At 48.3% G+C, this 20,556-nt stretch overlaps 1 protein-coding gene across 1 annotated transcript in view; it reads right to left on the bottom strand.

The window, feature by feature from the left end:
• Positions 1-14,951, bottom strand: part of EPHX2 (epoxide hydrolase 2) — a 587,345-nt gene extending 572,394 nt beyond the window's left edge. The window contains exon 1 of the mRNA XM_078649944.1: positions 14,673-14,951. Within this exon, the coding sequence (XP_078506070.1) occupies positions 14,673-14,785 (113 nt within the window). The 5' untranslated portion in view covers positions 14,786-14,951. The remainder of the gene's footprint in view (positions 1-14,672) is intronic.
• Positions 14,952-20,556: the final 5,605 nt, after the last annotated feature.

The raw sequence follows: 20,556 nt of genomic DNA, 5'->3' as shown, positions 1-20,556 counted from the left end.
AATAAATAAACATACCTCGGAGAGGTGGTTGCGACGGCAAGCAGTGAGGGCTGGAGATTTAGCCAAGGAGAGAGAGAGCAGCTGTTGTTGCACGACAGATTGTCATGCCTGTAGTAGGAGAAACTCATTAAAGAAAATAGTGCTTACAGACTAAGTAACCCCTACTGTATAACAGAGGTAAAAGGACCAGTCCTCATGAGAGGTTACAAATGAAGAAAAGACGGTACTAAGGAGGGACTATCAAGTCAATTAATGAATCAGAAGCCAACGTTTACGAAGGAGAATGACACAAGCCAATGAAAAATATGGGTGGAGAGTGGGCGGGGCTTCAAGTCCATACTCTAATACAGAACACCAGAAAAGAGATGCCAATACTGATACTTTATTTGATACGCTAATTTATCAACCAAATAAAGACTACTGTTCAAGATTGGAAAGTGCTAGCCAATAGCTGCTTTATTTTACAAAATATATTGAAAGGTGCATTTATTTTGACCTTAGTATATACTGTCAATAAACAATTTTTTGAAAAAAATGAGAACCGGACACAGAACAAGGTAATAAAATCAACCATACAGTCATAGATCAGACATATCACAGTCATACCACAAGCATTCATACATTCATACTAAGATACTTCACACAGACTGGGGAATGAATATACCAGTGGGCGAAGTACTGAGTCTGCTGGACAAATAGAAAGTAAGCAATTGCAGGGTAGTGAAAGAAAAAGGTTATGGCAACCTTAGCATTCAGCAATAGAACCCTGGGAAAAAGTTTGAGTCTCTACATTTATGCTTTTACAAACTACGTACTGCCCCAATACATGTCACCTCCACATTTAGCAGCTATCTCACATGTTTTCTCTTTCCTAGTATAACTATATCTCAACCACCCTCACATTCACCAGTGCAACCTGACAGCTCACCCTGGAATCAGTACCACCAGAATGCCCATACAAAGAATAAACCATAAATTGCAAAGTATGAGGTACCAGCTCCACATCAAAATAAGTATAAGACCAACAGTATCCAAAGATGAGAAGGAAATAGTGACAAAAATAACTCACAAGAAAAAGGCACATGCAATTTTTAGGAAAGTAGGATCTAAAATTGGACTACGGTTAGTACTTTGGTACCTTCCGAATTGGCTGCTTGTGTACCCTTTTAAGTCCCTAGTATATGGTACTAAGTTACCCAGGGCATGGGTACACCAGGGGTCTCCCATGGGCTGCACCATGTATTATGCCACGAATGAGAGACCACTCACTCAGATGCGTCATGGGGCATTATTCGGATCCCAAACCACTTCTACCTCTACCATCTGGGCACTTTGGACTTGTTTGGACTTTGTTTTGGGATCCGAGACTGCATCTGGGAAGACTCCTGCTGCTCTTGGTCTCATAATACTGCCAGTCTTCTGCAATGTCTGTCCTTCCAGATTCCAAGGCTTGTTGATGCTCCCACCGGACACCGACCCCCTGGTTCTCAACTTCTGACAGCTCGTGAACTGCTCCTGGGCCCCCACAGCCTTGCCTGGTCCTCACAGCTGCAGCGAAATGTTCACAGTCAACTCACTTGCATCTTCCATCATCGGTGGTCATTGGCCTTTCTTGCCTCCGGGTCGCTCCCGAGTGGCATAGACTCTGTCCCCTCTGCTTGCAGGTACTACTCTTCAAGAATCCATCCTTGATTCCATCTGAATCTTTCACCTTCTTCGCTAGCGGCATCTTCACTGTGGTCTACCGCTATTTCCCAGGTCATTTAGCACCTATGCACCCGGCTTCCCTAGTGGAGGTGTCGTGGTTCCTGGGGTATCCACGGGTGGGGTGACTCTCCAACCTTCCATTTTCAAACAGTTTCTTCAGGGTCCACTGAGAAGGGTCCTTCTTCTTGCAACCGTGACTTCCCTATTGACTTGCATTGACTACGAGACTTTGTTTCTGCTCTGCACACAGCCTTCGTGGGGTTCCTGGATACTTACCCGTGGTGGTACCTTGGGTCCCCAGCTCTTCTAAGTCTTCTGGGCCAAGTCTCGAGTTTGGTCGCAGTTTGCATTCCACTTTATTAATATATGTTTTGCCCTCCCCCAAAGACCCCTGTGTATTTATGCAACGAACCGGTTCTCCTTTTGAAATATTGTGTGTATTGTGTTTATATCTCTGGGTAGGAGATATGCTAATGTGTTAGTGAGTGTGTATAGTAAATATTACTATTTTTATAACTGCACTGTGTGGTTCTTTTTCGTTAAACCTGCACTACATGATTAGTACTGGTAAACACACTTCTGGACTAAGTCTGCAGACTACCACTTTAAATGCTTTCGAAGGCTGTCCAAGACCACTAAAATCACCAAAAAAGGATGTCTGGATTAGTGCAGGGTGCGTAACTTAAATAAGTGTGCACCATATACTAAGCCAACCTCCTATATAACTCCAGTCCCAACTAGTACTTTCGAGAAAATATTAGCCTTCAGGAGGAAATATTACTAGTTTGTCTGGAAAAACTACCCAAGTGGGGATTTGTAGGAACAGCGAGATACACCACAAACTATGGCCAGTAATCGGAGTCTACACTAGACTGCACTTGCTAATAAGACCTTTGCATATCCTAGACATGTTACACTGCTACCACGGTGCACCAGAGACCGCCTGCTCGACCTACTTGTGTACAATAACACTGACCTGTGGGCTCGTCTATTCACTGTAATCTCATTCTGAAGGAGGCAGCCCTAGGTAAGCACACATGATCTTTCACTTCATACATAGTATTACTCTGAATTACACAAGTCCCTCAGACCTAAGAGTGTCATAACAACAAAGATAACCAGGGTCATTTTGTTATAATACAGTACATTGCAAACTTTGAAACATCGCTGCAGTAGGTAGGTGTGACAAATGCAAAAAACAAAACCACCCCAACATCGGCAGGGTAACAACTTTAACACAGCCATATCCAGTGCTCTCGAATTTCCAGAGCTACAAAAAAACAACTTGTCCTTTCCAGGAAAACAGCTCTTGAACATTAAGTGATTGGTACTGGTAAATCATGCACATAATTTAAAATGTTTAGAAATCATTTTTTGTTGAAATATGAGCGATTTAGAAAACTGAAATGTTTGAATTATGGGGGAGCAAGAAAGATTATGCAAGGCAGTCCTTATTTGAAATGAAAAGTGCATATTTGTGGCATCTACCTGCCACCCATGCTTCAACCTCATTTGCCAAGAATTAAAGACAAAGCATTAATCTTTGATGTAAAGCAGGAGAAATAAAGAGTTGGCCATCTAATGGCTGAAATTAACAATGTGAAAGCAGAAAACTTGGGATCCATCCTGGGTTCCCAGCTGGACAAGATTATGTGATCCTAGGCCAATCACTCTCTTGTGATTGATTTAATAGGCATTAATATTGCACCATGTATAACAAGAATCAAGGGTGAGGGGGAATGATGACCAAGTAGGTTCATGGCCTCCGTAGACTTCAAGGTCCACTTGCCTCCTTACCCTCATGGAGCTCTGAATATGACGCTACTATAGAAATGCGAATATAGGGACCAAAGGGGTAGGAACATGGTGAATGGAAGTTTAACAATTGAATACACACAAATAGGATGCTAACGATATATCTGATGAAAGCCAACAAGCCCGGTGAGGCATTGGTGTGATGGCTGAAACATGTTGACCCAGGGATACAGTAGGTACTAAATTCCGTAGCACATATCCAACTATTTTTAACTCCGCCAGGGTGCCCTTTGAAAATAAAACTAACCCTCAGGACAACTTAGACTATTTAACTTTAAGTTCCCACCCAATAACCAAAGATCTCCCTCGGTTACCATGGATGAGCCCATCTAGATACACTAGGTATATGGACGAGGACTCTATGATGACGCATGCCACTTGGAATCCCAGTGGGTGACAGTTCTTTTAATACCATAGGTTGATCCCCCTTGGGCTGGTATGGAGAGATAGGCTAAGCACGGTATGGGTTCCCACCTGCTTTTTTTATGGTTAGGTGTTTGGGAATGTTAGTGAACCCTGTATCACTTCTCACTCCCTCCTTCTTGGAATATAGTAGTAAGAAACTAGGCCACATATAGGATGCATTTCACAGTTATTTCCATTTGGCTTCAGCCTCCCAGCCCCACTCTAACCTCATGTGCCAAGAATTAAAGACAAAACATTGACCTTTAATGGGAAATAGGAGAAATAAAGAGATGTCTGTTAAGTGAATGTACTGAGCAAAGTGAAGTCAGAAAACCTGTGTGCTGCCAAGGACCCCCGTATGCCAGGTGGGGTGCGTGGTGATGATTCAGGGCTGTCACCCTGGTGCATTGCTCTATTGAGAAGAGGGCCATTGCTCTGTGCAACGCTGTGGCCTGAAGGGGGAGTTTTCCTATGTGCACTGTCACAAACCCCGTAAACCTGGAGCGGGAGGGCATGGTGAAGTGAGAAGGCAGTCACCCACTTAGCAGTGTGAAGCTTAGAAGGACAAACAAACTATTATCCGCGGAGGAAGAGCAACGATTCAACTACCCAACAATCCAGGAGCACCCAAGACCTGATGCCTGATTCGGGGATGCTTACAACATAGGCGGAGGAGCGTGCGGATGCCTGCCACCTCTCCCATAGCATCCAATCTTCTTCTCACTGCCGAGATGCAAAGCGTGCTAGGATACTCCGATCCTCCACTCCAGTGAGAGCGGGTAAGACTGAATACTGGGCCTCCAATACTGGGCTTGCTCTGACTGACGTACTACAGCGTGCGGGCAATTTGACTTTCTCAATACCATCATCGAATTTCTAAGACTTGAACTCACTAACGGGGCCTAGCTGGAATGCTGCCTCACATAAATAGGGAAAAGCCTTGATCCTTTAAAAGAGAAGTGGAACTTGAGAGTTGATCCAAAGAAAGCTAGTGTGCCTGCCTTTAGAAGAAGACTGTTTATATTATTTTGTGCACAAAATACATGGGGGATGTACGGAAACAACAATGCACCACCCATGTAATGCCAATCTGACGCATGGTAATGCAAGGCAGCGCAACACACTGCATTGTGTTAGTGTTTTTTGTGTTCCTTTTTTTTGCAAAGCCACTGTGTAAATTACTTCTACACAAAATACATGGGTGGGTGTACAGGAACATGGACCACCCATGAAATGCCTACTTGATGCATGGTAACGCAAAACAGCGCTATGGTGGCCTTGGGTATTTTTTTATTTTTTTACTAAGCTTTATTCTATTAGGTTATTTCCTCTTTGTATGTGTGCTGCAGATGAGGCATACATGCACAGAGAAAATAACAAGGAGAAATGAAGATATATTTATTTATTTATTTATTTATTTATAACCTGTTATGCCAGCCTCAGACAGACTCATCAGTGTGGGTTTGCACAGGAAAGCCTAAGCACCACCCATATAATGCCTACCTGACATATGGTTACACAAGGCAGCGAAATGTGGTGCCTTGTGTTCATTTTTTGGGTGTTTTTTTGTTTGTTTAGAAAGCCACAGAAGCGGGATGTGTCTGGCACTGTAAATCTCTAAATGGATTTTTAGAAACGTTGCCACAAAGAAATAGGCAACAAGGAGAAAACTGATAGTACATCTGTTCTGCTTGATTGGTTGCAATGGATGAATATTAAAATATCTTATGGGGTTAAGGCACCTGCTGCAGAGATATGTGTTCTCCCAGTAAATCTGAGTGTATAATAATGGTAAGATAACTCAGGAGGTTAATGCACTTGCTAGAAAGATCTGTGTTTGTCCAGCCCCATGTTTTGACTCTTAAAGTAGCATAGAAGGTTAATATTTCTCCTGCAAAGCACATCATGTAACATACAGATTTTATTTTATGTAGATAGGTAGGTGGGTAACTACTTTAAGCACAGAGATCATGGTTACTTTCAGTTGCATTGTAATCCTGCTAATTTAGTACAGTGTGCTATGAAGGATGATGTGACTTCTACACCTTGTAACCCCCACTGTTTTATGTATGCATATCCTGCACTTTGATTTACAAATTGATATGATGTGTTGCATATGTAATGAGCTTGTGTGATGTGAAGCCCTCTGAAACCCTGCATTGGGACGAGTAGTGCTATAAAAGGAAATAATGCGTTTTTTTAAATTATTTTTTAAATTATTTTAAAACCTCATCAGAGGTAGTAAGCATGCTATTTACTTTGTATAAATACTGAGAAAGACGAACACATCTAACATTCTTACAGTGCATGAATATCTCATATACAGGAACTAAACAAAGGTATAAGCATGCTTCTCTCAAGTATTTGTGAAGTGCTAACAAGGAGTGTAGCTCTGCTACCCCTTCACTGCATTTACATCTAGGTGTGAGGCTCCAGACCGCTCCCAGCAAGGTGACTCGAACAAAAGAAGTCCTGAAATATAAATATAAATATGATGGCCTGATGACACCTCAAATTTGGCCTTTGTGTTGGGCCCAGCTGGAGTCTGAAATAAGAAAGCCCCCTCCCACCTGCAAATTGTTGCAGCTGAAAGCAGACAACGTGCAGGCACTTCTTGACAGGGTGGACGATGTCCAACCTGTGAAAATAGTGGGTGGACGGCGTCCACCAACGTGTACACCCGACTTGTGTCCTGCTAGCGCTGCTGGGTAAGAAACAAGAACTTGTTCCAAAGATTGGTCAAAAGGTATTTGTCAGAGGCAAATATCTCCTTATCTATGTTCCATATTCATTAAATTCAGATAAACTGAGACTAAGCACTAATACCAGCGGGAAATTCATTCTGACATTAGTCAGAGTTCATTCAAAACTAAGAGCTTCAGTTATCGGAAAGGGGAACATCTCCTCTGCAGTCACACATTCATCAAGTGGTGGAAGTGGTCATTTTGACCAATACAGTCCCCAAATTGCATGTAACACATCTGCAACATAAAAAGTTATTTGACCCTGAAGAAGAGCTTTTGACCCATTTTTGGCACCGAGAGTAGGTCGAAACATGTTGGCAGCTTCGATTGGTTAGGTGAACCATCATATTCTACCTTTAGACCACAATTCTGATTTTAACCCATACCAGAGGAACGTCTTTGGGGTATACCCCTGGCTCTTTTTAAGGTCTCGCGCCTGTGTTGCAGTGCGCAGCAGTGCTCGCACAGTGAGAGACCTCTTGAGGGGGGTTTGAAAATGTACCTAGGAATCGCACACGCTCGTGCGTGTGCTTTTCCTTTTGTGGCCCGCTAGCGGCCTTTGAGTGCGTCTTTTTATAAAAGACAACAGTTGATGGACACAATGCAGAACAATGTCATACATTCACACCAGTACAGAGATCTGTGCCTAAATCCATCGTTTTTTTGCACTCCACACCACCCCAGTTCAGACATGGCCATATGCAAATCAGCCTTGACCCTGTGCCTCATGGGAACAGTCCAGCCCGATTATACCCTGATCTGTTGACTGGGTGTGAGTGTTTGATTGGTTCAGATGCTCCGTCCATCACCACCCCCTTTTGTACCACTTTGTTCGCCATAAGTTGGCAGGGTATGCTAAGACGTGAGTCCCTTGCTCACTTTGCCACTTGATTCAAGCAAGCCGGGCTGAAGACGGCTGGAATGCCAGAAACCGGTCCTCGGAAGCTTGTTTCCGGTCCAGGGAAGGCATGGCTTGGCAGTTCGGGCTGGACTGTTCCCATGAGGCACAGGGTCAGACTGATTTGCATATGGCCATGTCTGAACTGGGGTGGCATAGTGGGCTAAAGAACGGTGATGGATTATGCCCTGATCTGTTGACTGGGTGTGAGTGTTTGATTGGTTCAGATGCTCCGTCCATCACCACCCCCTTTTGTACCACTTTTTATAAAAGACAGCACACAATTGGCCAAAGGCGGGCGCATTGCTCCGCCCATGGCCTATTGGTGCCTGTTACAAGCACCAGCCCTCATGTGGTTTCAATTATCGTGCCCAGACACGGGTGCGATAATTGAAAGCACATGTCTCGCTGTGGCGCGCGCGTGCACCACTCACGGGTTTGTTCTCTTTTTGATCCATTTTATAGGGAAGCAACAAAATGAAAGAAGGAAAGAGAGGTGGGCTGCTCGTTAACTACAAGTGGGGTCTCTACAATTCTGCAATTTTGAGGCTGTAACATTTTCCTCACAATTATGGATTTACCACAATTTCCAAATAATCTATCATCTGCCTAGTTTGAAGGTTTCAACAAAAAATCTAGCTCAAATGGATCAAAAGTTAATTTAAACAGTGCAGACTGTGATGCTGTACAGAGGCCAACCACACTATGAGGAGGTTAATAGGTCAGATTTCATTTGCTGCTTGTTGTACTCTGAGACATTGGCACTATTAAGGCGAAACTTTTACCCACGCAATAGTAAAAGATTTTGAAAATGACAAATTATAGCAGTTATATTGACAGAGATTGTGATGCATTGTGCTGCATAATTTGCATTTTCTTTCTGCATGATTCTGCCAACCCTGCTACACTATGTGGCCCTCTCCCAACCACCGCATTTCAGTAGCTCAGACCATAAAAGACATCGGTAACACTGAACTAGGGATAGTGTAATGATGCTAGCCCTGGCACTGCCCTTGTTATTCCTCGCCTTGCAGGGGGGAGTAGTGTGCGAAAAAGCTATGGGAGTGTAGTGTCCATGCCTTCCTTCCCTTTCCCCCAACTCACCAGCAACACATAGGTCATTATTGGAGGGTAGGTGGCAAAGGGTGAGTGACGTCACTTCCGCTATCCAGGAAATGTCATTGACTTCAAACCCCGGAGGTATCACTCCCAGCACTTGTTACCATTTTCTCCAGATGACTTCGCACGTCACTTAAGAGGAGGGGGCTGACACCTCCTCTACAATGGGAGAAATCACTGTCAGCCCCGCGTGACCTGGGCCCCAAGGGCAGTGAGAGATATATAACATGACGCTCTGCAGATGAGTGATGCGAAGGGTGAGACGATAGGAGTGAGGCACGGCGAGCCGTCCTGCGGGCCTCGCGCCAGGCTGGCTGGGAGGTGACAGCTTCTGGAACGGGCAGCTATTTATACCCAGACTCTGCCTAGAAACAGCGGCTCGGAGCGCATGCCGAGGACGGGGCTCTGAGCTCCCAGTGGAGACGGGCCTCACGACAAGGGCTGAGCATCCACCTCGTGCTGAGATCTCAGCCTCACTCGCACCAAAGACAACTGAGGTATGGGCCTTAATGTCGCACCCAAAAGACGGGTCTTTACTCTCATAATTAGGCAGGGCTCAAACACCTACTACTGAACTGCAGTCACACTAAGAGGAGGGGGCTTTAATATCACGAAGAGGCCTGGGTCTCAATTAAGTATGGGCGAAATTTGCGAATTCGCGCGAAAGCGAATTCCCGGTCCACGAAATCCGTGAATTTGTGCGAACTTGTGAATTTTTTTATTTTGGCGTGTTCGCGGGGGTTTTTTTTAGCGCGGCTACCGCGAACTTACCCATTCGGTCGTTTTTGGGCGCGACCATCTTGTTCGCGGGAGGAAAACAACTCGGCAAACTCAGAATCAAGGTAAGTCAACGCAGCGCGCGCGAGATTGTATTTTTGAAGCGCGAACATGCAAAAAAAAATTGCGAACTTGCGAATTGCGGATTGTTTGGCAATTTCGTGCGATTTGCGGAACGCGAAATTGCCAAAAATCCGCAAATTTCGCAAGCGGAACGAATTTCAGCCCATGCTTAGTCTCAATCCCACCCTGAAGGCTGGGCACTTCTTTCACGCCGAGGACTGGCCTCCAATGTCAAACTGTTACCCAGCCAAGTGGGGCCTGCATACAATAGAGTGTAAACTCTGCAACTGCTTTAACATACTGGCTGTACAAAATGCAAGAAAGAAAACAAAATATTCTTCTGCCAGTAGCAAAAGATACTTGAAAATGGGAACAGTTTCGCCTGCCCCTCTCCCCACCCTGGAAGCTGGTCTCTGGCCTCGGGTCTCAAGGCCTCTCTTCACTTACTTCAGTATTTGTTTGTTTTTGCACAATAGACAAGGGCCTCTGACCCTGATGATGTTTTTACAATTGGAACCCAAGCACTGAAGTGCCTGTAAATGGGCCAATCAAGTTATTCTTCAACGCAGTGCAGGGCACATACTATGCATGTTATGCTATTTGTGTATAACACACAGCCCAATCTGAACTGTCCTTTGGCTCTTGCATATTATTTATTATACACGTCAGTGGTACTCATTTCATCTGCCTCCTGAGGAGTAAAAGGCTGACTCTGCTCGGATATGAACCTTAGGCCTGAAAGTCTTTGCAGCAGCTGAAAGCCCACTCAGCTATCATAACTGTCTTACAACAAGCATTTGCAATGCAATAGGTCTCGCATTACTGAAAGTTTGAGCTATTGGTGTTGCAAGTAATAAAGCAACGCCACTAGCTCAAACTTTCAGTAATGAGAGATCTATTGCATTGCAAATGCTTGTTAACCTTGAATCTGGACCGGTGAATTTGTCCTGTAAACGCCTACGTTTATTTGGTTGAGTCCGCTGGAGTGGCATTGTCCTACCCCAGTGTGAGACGTCACTCTCTATATTGCTGCCAAGAGGCCCCATTTGATACATGACACATTCAGCTAATTCTAGCTTTGTAGTTAACAACACTTTCAATGTTCAAATTTTCGTGCCCATAGTTATTATGAAAAATACAAACCCCAGAACGTAACTTGATGTTGCTTAAACCCCCAGGGATAGCTCACTTTCTCAAAGATAACACTAGAAAACGCATCTCCTATGTTTGGGGGTCAGAAGTACCAGGTGTTCGGGAAGAAGTGCATTTCTCTGGTGGGGAGGGGTTGTTTGCTGATGTCACTATTGGGTCAGGTCAGCACAGGGATCTGAGGACCCCGGTGTTTACCTGTCACATTCATGACAAGTCACCATAGCTATCAGGATTTGTATAGCGTTCTACAGATGACCATGCCAGCAATGCGTTATTCTGTTACTTAAAGGCACTTTGGCATTTTTAGGTCTCGCCTAGCAATGCAGCGCATGCACTGCTCGCCTTGGCGAGACCTCTTGTTGTCCGTTTCTTGACCGAAGGGGGACAGGAAATGTGCAGAGGACAGGAGTTGTGCAGGCGTACGCACATCTCGTGTCCGTGCTTGCGGCGCTTGAGCAGAATGTGAGCATGGCGTGCTTTAACTCTCACGGCGACAGCTTGTACAGGAGTTTTGCACGCATATGCACATCTCCTGCCCCGCGCTTTCACTCTCACGGCAACAGCTTGTTGGAGGCTGTGATGAAAGCACGAAGGGTTCAAGCTGTCATTTGTCATGTAAACTTGTACCCTGTGATTATTCCGTTTAACCCCCTCGATGTCCTTATAAAAGGCTTAAACCCACACGGAGGCCACCTCGCCGCTATCACCGCGTATGCTGTCTCCGGTGGATGAAGTGGCCTTGCACTGTGTCATTATTCAATCTTTTAACTTGAAGGTATGAATTAGACATATGGTTCCCGCCACAGGTGATGCCGTTGTGTGTGGTCCTGTAATTCTTTCCTGTGCTTGTGAGAGATATTTCTGATATACCTCAAGCACCAATCAGACGCCATCACGGTCATATAATGGGTGGCGCCTTGTCCCAAAAAATCAGGCAAGTCGCCACCCCGGGATCCACTAAACGTGGTCACTGCCAGGTCCTCATTGCATTTATTAACACCACACAGCGGATCTGAATGAGATTACGTGGTATTGGGCCCACAGCACCAAAAAGTAAACACCTCTGTGTTGACTGGTGTCGTGGTACATTTATAATTGAAATATTTTATTAAAAAGGTGTGCTGCAGTGTATTTCAGACAGCATGCAGGCAGCACAGAAGGCACTCAAGCCGCGTGGTGCTGCCTGCTTGAATGTAGCTCTTTGTCCAGAGCTCCTCGCATGGGTAATCAGGTTGCTACAAATGCGTGACCATGCATTTTAAGGCGGTGATGCGGACATCACACCTAAAATGTGTTAGTCTAATGCCCGATGCGTGGTACTTGGCAGGGCTACGGACCAAACATCTGCAAATGGAAGCCTTTGGGAGCCGCGCACACACCACGTGGAAAAGGGCCAATTGTTCCGTTGAACTTTGGTGGTACCTTTTCACTCGATCACGTGCCAGCTCCTTTCTAAGCCTGGCTCGTTCTTCTCGTGACTTCCAGGCCCAGCACACCACATGGAAGATACGGCACTTGCCTTGTCTTGCTTAAGTAGCCTTAAAACGCAGAATGGATGAGCATACCTTGGCTGTATGTAAGAGAGCCGTCCTTGTGTGTGAGGGCAGGGCTGGATGGGACAGAAAATTGGCCCAGGCACCAAATTCAAATTGGCCCCCATAGCTAATCAGATAGATGAAGAAGTGCACCCATCTCTAAATCTGTGCCGTTTTGAACTTGTAAACACACACTGGATAAGTGTTTTGCAAGGCATGGGAGGATGCATGCATGTGTGATTGCTACAGGCAATGTTAATGGTCAGTTCAGAGAATTCAACAGTCAAAATCAGACCAGACCATAAAACCAGCACACAAAAAGCCAAAATCCCAGCCCATACACTAATCTGTCAGAGTCAGACCAGCCCACGGGGCACTGCCTGACTGCCCTGTAGGCCATCCGACTCCCTCCGAGGTAGGGTGACCAGAATTTTAAAGCTAAAAACAGGGACATTTCACGAAAATAGAAGAAGGACAACAGTTTTATTTCAAGCGAGCGCACAAAATAACAGAGCTCCTCACAAGAGAATTACAGAACAGGCAGCTAGAACATACATAAAATGCAATGTTTAAATCCAGAAGCTTGCCTGTTAATTAAATTGCTTTCTTGAAACAACTGCTAACTATCCCTGCTTTGTATAACATAAAAAAACACCTCCAACAGTTTTCTGTCGCCCCTCTCTAAAAACCAGGACAGGAGCTAAATTTTCTGAAATCTGCCCAGACAGCAAGTGAAAAACCGGGACCGTCTGGGCAAATCGGGGACGCCTGGTCACCGTACTCCGAGGGTTCAAGACTCAGTTATGGCAGTGCTCTCTGCTTGGGTTCACTCAAGAAACTGCTCGCCAGGCTATGCGCCATCAGAGTGGCTACAGCAGCATGCCCAGGTGACTCTGGGCAATAGCTTGCCTAATCTTCCTGACGGACCCCAGTGCCTAGAGACCCTTATGGGTGATTAGGCGCTTTACAAATGTGGATTATTATTATTATTATTATAGTTTCAGACATAGAGAGGCATGATTCACATGCGTAAATTCCTAAATTGGCTCTTTTGTCGTACAGAGAACATTTCAAGGTACAGTGTGTGGCATGCCAAACTGTTTCAGTTCTTTACTGAGGGGAAAATAAAGCCTCAAGAGCCCATCAGAACGTTCCCTTCTAAGCATCAACGCCTACAAATAGTCCCCTATGCCCTGTGTAAAAGAGTGGGTGGTAAAACTTTGCTTTTTACGTCCTTCTAACCAGGGATTTAAGTGGGCCGGGTCTCAAGGGGTCTGAGCACCGGCAGTTTTTTGAAGGGAGCCTCGAAACGGGTCTCTATCGGGCTCTGTTTTGAGCCCTGGCACAGGCGGACCATTTTTTTTCCGGACTGCAGTGACAGCAGTTTGCAGTTTGCTGTCACTGCAGTCCGGTAAAAAGTGCCAGGGCGCAAAACAGGCTTGTATAGACTGGTTTCGAGACAGCAGGCACATTGATGCCAGGTGAGCGTTGTAGGGGAAAGGAAATCCTTTAAAGCCATTTTCTTTCTGGATTTCCCTTCTCTTTCTGAAACGCAAGAGTAGCAACATTGTGGTGGTGTCACCAGGGCTTTAATTGGAAGCTTTTCAATATTATATGGAACAAGCCATAGGTGCAGCCTATTTATCTTATGCAACTAATAACCATTGACAACGCCAATAGTCCTTACTTGTTGTAGGTGTGATGTTACTTGTTGTATCACATATCTGCAGGCAATGACAGAAACAGCAAAATACAAGTCGGGCTGCACACTATGGTAAACACAGATTTTTCGCGTGTTTTAAAGCCACGCCCCTATTTACACTGGCCACGCCCCTTTGAGAGACCCCCCCCCTCAGTTTTTCCACCCCACTTAAAGCCCTGCTCCTAACGTAGGGGAAGCCACCCTCTTCTGTTGTATCTACAGAGACACATGAAGGAGTGACTTAACAATAACTGAAAAAGAATGGGGGATAACCTTTGGCTATCGAAATGTTTTGGTAATGTAGTTGTTTTATTTATGGGCAGAGTTAAGTATGTTTGCGATGTACAGAGGACTGCCTAAAATAGGATAACAAACATTTGCAATGCAATAGGTCTCGCATTTACAAGAGTTTTAGCATAATGCGATTGCAAATGACAATGCCTTTTATTTATGTTTTGAAAACCTGCAAGCGGTGCGTAAACACGCACTTTGTACTTACAGTCCTTGCTTACAAGAAGCAAGGCTGGCAGTAAAAGAGGTGCAGTTAGTGCCAGCCTTGCTTCCCATAAGCAATGATTAGAAGTTAAAAGTGTGTGCTTACGCACTGCTTGCAGGTTTGCAAAACACATTAATAAAAGGTATTGTCATTTATAATGCCAATAGCTCAAACTCTAGCAAATGCGAGACCTATTGCATTGCAAATGCTTGTTCCATTAAGCCTTTGGCATGTTGCATTAATCCACTCCAGACCTTACCTGAAGTGGCTCAGGGCCTGCTCCTCGCTCTGTGGGATGGCAGGCTTCCCGGGGCGCAGCATCAGCACCCCGCCCAGATCAAAGACAACCGCACCCCTCTTGAGAGCGGCCATTGTGCAGTGCACACTACTTCCAACGCAGAGTGCAAGGTACACCCGGACAGAGAGGAAGCCCAGACGGGTGTATATGGCACTAGGAAAGAGGGCGGAGCCAGGGCACGGGGGCGGGGCCACAGGAGCTGGGAGGAGTTGCAAACGCAGGTGGTATCGGTAGGTGGTGTGGGCAAAGTTCGAGAGGCGCTGCCACATGGGTATGAGCACGTAGAGGGTGTGGCCAGAGTCAGTGGCTGGGCTAGGGTCAGTGGGTCCGAGGGTTGGATGGGCGGGGCAAAGAAGCTCTACCTCCCGGAACCAAGGCAGTTCCTCCACCCCCTCCCCTGTGAACCCCGGGCAGCGTGGGCAGTCGCGCAGCCAGAGACGCTACAGAATTGGGCTGTTGGGCACAGGAGTGGGAGGGGTCACACCTGGGCAGCTGCCAGCGGGCGCAATCACGTGCCGACCTCAGACCCGGGTAGAAGCGCTACACTCGGAGAGATCAGAATACTCTATGCACTGGGCATGTTTCCGAATGGTTTAATGTGGAAGTCCCAAAAAGTGATATGTTTGCACATTATCAGCGTGATCAAACACGAGACGGCTGCAGTTCAGGTGGCGTCCGCGCAGATGTTACTGCACATGTTGGAGTTTTTTGCTCCGCAGCTATTATTAGTGCATTAAACAGTCCTTGTACTGAATCCTGGCTGGCGCAGAGCGGAATAATGGTGTGTATTCATAGTGCTGCGAGGCCCCAGCCTGCAAGTGTAAGCACTGTGAATAAGTAGATTATTATTTTAAAACAGTGCTACTCGGTATAAGATAGGCAACATGTGCAGAGATTGTTTCAGATAGAAGAAGTGGTGTAAAAACATATTTAATAATGCTCAAACTCTACCTACTCGCAAGGCAGGAACGTTTTTATCAGATTGACGCATTTCGGAACACAGCTGGGAACACCTTTACATTACCCCTAAAAATAATATTGTTTTTGTCACAACGGAAGCTCAAATGCCTACACTTGCTCCCACGTACTTTTTAGATTTGCTGATTAACCAATTGCGTACATTTATGTTTCTTTTAATGCAGCAAGCACTATGATGAAAAATCCCGTTTCTTCTTGCCCTATGTCTCCCCCCACACACTTTAAGACAGAAGCACTTCAGGGCAGCACTAACCCTTCACTATATGTTGCTATTTAACAACAAGCATTGGCAAACCACAAGGTCTCACCTATCAACAGCGGTCCTTGCAGGCTGGTAACAGCGGTGGGGCCGCGTCGGAGGGGATTTCGAGGGATCATGCTAGGAAAAAGTTGAATAAATAATTACTTTTCTCTCAGCATAGTCCCTCGAAATCCCACCAAACACGGCCCCACCGTTGTTACCTGCACGGACCGCGGCTGTCGCCTATACAAGAGCTATTGGCTTTGGCAATGTAGTTTTGCCATGTTGTACACCAGTGTGGCTGCTGTTCTACATTGCTAAAAGTTAGTGCCGTGGAATGTCCTAGAGAGTTGGAGTAGAGTGGAATGGGGGGAGTAGAGTGTTGTAGAGTTGAGTATAGTTCCGTACTACATTGACAGAGTGTGTCATAGAGTGCAGTGTTGTTGAGTGGTGTCGTAGAGTGCAGTAGCGTAAATTGGAGTGGCGTAAAGTGGATTGGAAAGGGACGGAAGAGAGTGGAGTGGATTGAGGTAGGCGTGTGGATTGGAGTGGATGGACCGGATGGGGTGAATTGGATTGGAGTAGGGTGGTTTGAAGTGGAGTGGAGGGGGTGGATCTGACTGGAGTAGAGGGGGGATTGGATTTGAATGGGATGGATTGGTTTGGAGTGGGGTGAATTGGACTGGAGTGTGATGGACTGGATGTATTGGATTGAGTGGGATGGACTGAAATGGGGTGGGATGGATTGGGGTGGACTGTAGTAGAGTGGATTGGAATACAGTGGGGTGGACTGGAGTAGAGTGGAGTGGATTGGGCTTCAGTGAAGTGGGGTGAGTTGGATTGTGGTGGTGTGAAATGGAGTGGGGTGGAGTGGAGCAAGGTATATTAGTGTGTGGTGGATCGGATTAGTTGGGTGGACTGGCATGGGCTGGAGTGGAGTGGGGTGAATTGGAGTGGAGTAGTTTGGATTGCAGTGGGGTGGATTGCATTGGATTGGATTGAGGGGGTGGGGTAAACTGGAATGGGGTAGGGTTGATTGGATTGGGGTGGATTGGAGTGGGGTAGATTGAATTTGGCTGGATTGGTGTAGGTTGATTAGATTGGAGTGAAGTGGATGTGATTGGGTGAGGAGGATTGGAATGGGCAAATTGTTTTGGATTGGGGTGGTGCAGATTGGAGCCAGTTAGATTGTTTTGGATGTAAATTGGGCATTTTGTTTTGTATTGGAGTGGGGCAGATTGTTTTGAATTGGAATGGGGCAGATTGTGTTGGATTGGAGTGGGGCAGATCGTTTTGGAGTGGGGCAGATTGTTTTGAATTGGAATGAGCAGATTGTGTTGGAATGGAGTGGGGCAGATTGGTGTGGGACAGATTGGTGTGGGGCAGATTGTTTTGGAGTGGGGTGAATTGTGGTTGATTGGTTTAAAGTGGAGTGTATTGGGGAAATGGGCTGGATTGGATTGGGGTGAGGTGGTTTGAATTACATTGGGGTAGATTGGATTTGTGTTTGATTGTGTTGGTTTGTGGTAAATTGGATTGGAGTGGGTGGATTGGAGTAGGGTGAATTGTGATGGAGTTGGGGTGAGGTGGTTTGGATTGGAGTGGGGCAAATTGGAGTGGGGCAGATTGCTTTGGATTGAAGTGGGGCAGATTGTAGAGGGCAAATTGTTTTGGATTGGAGTTGGGCAGATTGTAGTGGGCAGCCTAGAGTGAAGGAGACTGTTTTGAATTGGAGTGGGTCAGATTGATGTGGATTTGAGTGAGGCAGATTGGAGTGGGGTGGATTGGAATGGGCAGATTGTTTTGGAGTAGGGTGGATTGTTTTGGATTGGAGTGCGGCATATTGGAGTGGGGCAGATTGTTTAGAATTGAGTGTGACAAACTTCTTGGGGCATTTGACATTCCGCCTCGTGCCTCCTGTTGGTTCCTGGAGGGTCTTGACCCGACGCTGCTGCCCTGCTGTGCCCTTGGCCTACCGCCGCCGCACATACCATCGCGGCCGCAGTGAGGAGGAATACGGCATCCAGACTCCTCAGCGGCTGAGCCCGCCCTCGCCAATCACCACTCTCAGAGCCGCTTTAAACTCCGCTTGCCTCCGGTGGAGCGGGTTGTGTGACAAACTTCTTGGGGCATTTGACATTCTGCCTCGTGCCTCCTGTTGGTTCCTGGAGGGTCTTGACCCGACGCTGCTGCCCTGCTGTGCCCTTGGCCTCCCGCCGCCGCACATACCATCGCGGCCGCAGTGAGGAGGACTACGCCATCCAGACTCCTCAGCGGCTGAGCCCGCCCTCGCCAATCACCGCGCCCAGAGGCGCTTTACACTCCGCTTGCCTCCGGTGGAGCGGGTTGTGTGACAAACTTCTTGGGGCATTTGACATTCCGCCTCGTGCCTCCTGTTGGTTCCTGGAGGGTCTTGACCCGACGCTGCTGCCCTGCTGTGCCCTTGGCCTCCCGCCGCCGCACATACCATCGCGGCCGCAGTGAGGAGGACTACGGCATCCAGACTCCTCAGCGGCTGAGCCCGCCCTCGCCAATCACCGCGCCCAGAGGCGCTTTAAACTCCGCTTGCCTCCGGTGGAGCGGGTTGTGTGACAAACTTCTTGGGGCATTTGACATTCCGCCTCGTGCCTCCTGTTGGTTCCTGGAGGGTCTTGACCCAACGCTGCTGCCCTGCTGTGCCCTTGGCCTCCCGCCGCCGCACATACCATCGCGGCCGCAGTGAGGAGGACTACAGCATCCAGACTCCTCAGCGCTGAGCCCGCCCTCCCCAATCACCGCGCCCAGAGGCGCTTTACACTCCGCTTGTCTCCGGTGGAGCGGGTTGTGTGACAAACTTCTTGGGGCATTTGACATTCCGCCTCGTGCCTCCTGTTGGTTCCTGGAGGGTCTTGACCCGACGCTGCTGCCCTGCTGTGCCCTTGGCCTCCCGCCGCCGCACATACCATCGCGGCCGCAGTGAGGAGGACTACGCCATCCAGACTCCTCAGCGGCTGAGCCCGCCCTCGCCAATCACCGCGCCCAGAGGCGCTTTACACTCCGCTTGCCTCCGGTGGAGCGGGTTGTGTGACAAACTTCTTGGGGCATTTGACATTCCGCCTCGTGCCTCCTGTTGGTTCCTGGAGGGTCTTGACCCGACGCTGCTGCCCTGCTGTGCCCTTGGCCTCCCGCCGCCGCACATACCATCGCGGCCGCAGTGAGGAGGACTACGCCATCCAGACTCCTCAGCGGCTGAGCCCGCCCTCGCCAATCACCGCGCCCAGAGGCGCTTTACACTCCGCTTGCCTCCGGTGGAGCGGGTTGTGTGACAAACTTCTTGGGGCATTTGACATTCCGCCTCGTGCCTCCTGTTGGTTCCTGGAGGGTCTTGACCCGACGCTGCTGCCCTGCTGTGCCCTTGGCCTCCCGCCGCCGCACATACCATCGCGGCCGCAGTGAGGAGGACTACGGCATCCAGACTCCTCAGCGGCTGAGCCCGCCCTCGCCAATCACCGCGCCCAGAGGCGCTTTAAACTCCGCTTGCCTCCGGTGGAGCGGGTTGTGTGACAAACTTCTTGGGGCATTTGACATTCCGCCTCGTGCCTCCTGTTGGTTCCTGGAGGGTCTTGACCCAACGCTGCTGCCCTGCTGTGCCCTTGGCCTCCCGCCGCCGCACATACCATCGCGGCCGCAGTGAGGAGGACTACAGCATCCAGACTCCTCAGCGCTGAGCCCGCCCTCCCCAATCACCGCGCCCAGAGGCGCTTTACACTCCGCTTGTCTCCGGTGGAGCGGGTTGTGTGACAAACTTCTTGGGGCATTTGACATTCCGCCTCGTGCCTCCTGTTGGTTCCTGGAGGGTCTTGACCCGACGCTGCTGCCCTGCTGTGCCATTGGCCTCCCGCCGCCGCAAATACCATCGCGGCTGCAGTGAGGAGGAATACGGCATCCAGACTCCTCAGCGGCTGAGCCCGCCCTCGCCAATCACCCCGCCCAGAGGCGCTTTAAATTCCGCTTGCCTCCGGTGGAGCGGGTTGTGTGACAAACTTCTTGAGGCATTTGACATTCCGCCTCGTGCCTCCTGTTGGTTCCTGGAGGGTCTTGACCCGACGCTGCTGCCCTGCTGTGCCCTTGGCCTCCCGCCGCCGCACATACCATCGCGGCCGCAGTGAGGAGGACTACGGCATCCAGACTCCTCAGCGGCTGAGCCCGCCCTCGCCAATCACCGCGCCCAGAGGCGCTTTACACTCCGCTTGCCTCCGGTGGAGCGGGTTGTGTGACAAACTTCTTGGGGCATTTGACATTCCGCCTCGTGCCTCCTGTTGGTTCCTGGAGGGTCTTGACCTGACGCTGCTGCCCTGCTGTGCCCTTGGCCTCCCGCCGCCGCACATACCATCGCGGCCGCAGTGAGGAGGACTACGGCATCCAGACTCCTCAGCGGCTGAGCCCGCCCTCGCCAATCACCGCGCCCAGAGGCGCTTTAAACTCCGCTTGCCTCCGGTGGAGCGGGTTGTGTGACAAACTTCTTGGGGCATTTGACATTCCGCCTCGTGCCTCCTGTTGGCTCCTGGAGGGTCTTGACCCGACGCTGCTGCCCTGCTGTGCCCTTGGCCTCCCGCCGCCGCCCATACCATCGCGGCCGCAGTGAGG

This window comes from Lissotriton helveticus, chromosome 6 (genome assembly GCF_964261635.1).
Source record: "Lissotriton helveticus chromosome 6, aLisHel1.1, whole genome shotgun sequence".
NCBI lineage: Eukaryota > Metazoa > Chordata > Amphibia > Caudata > Salamandridae > Lissotriton > Lissotriton helveticus.
This window is presented reverse-complemented; position numbering and strand designations above follow the sequence as displayed.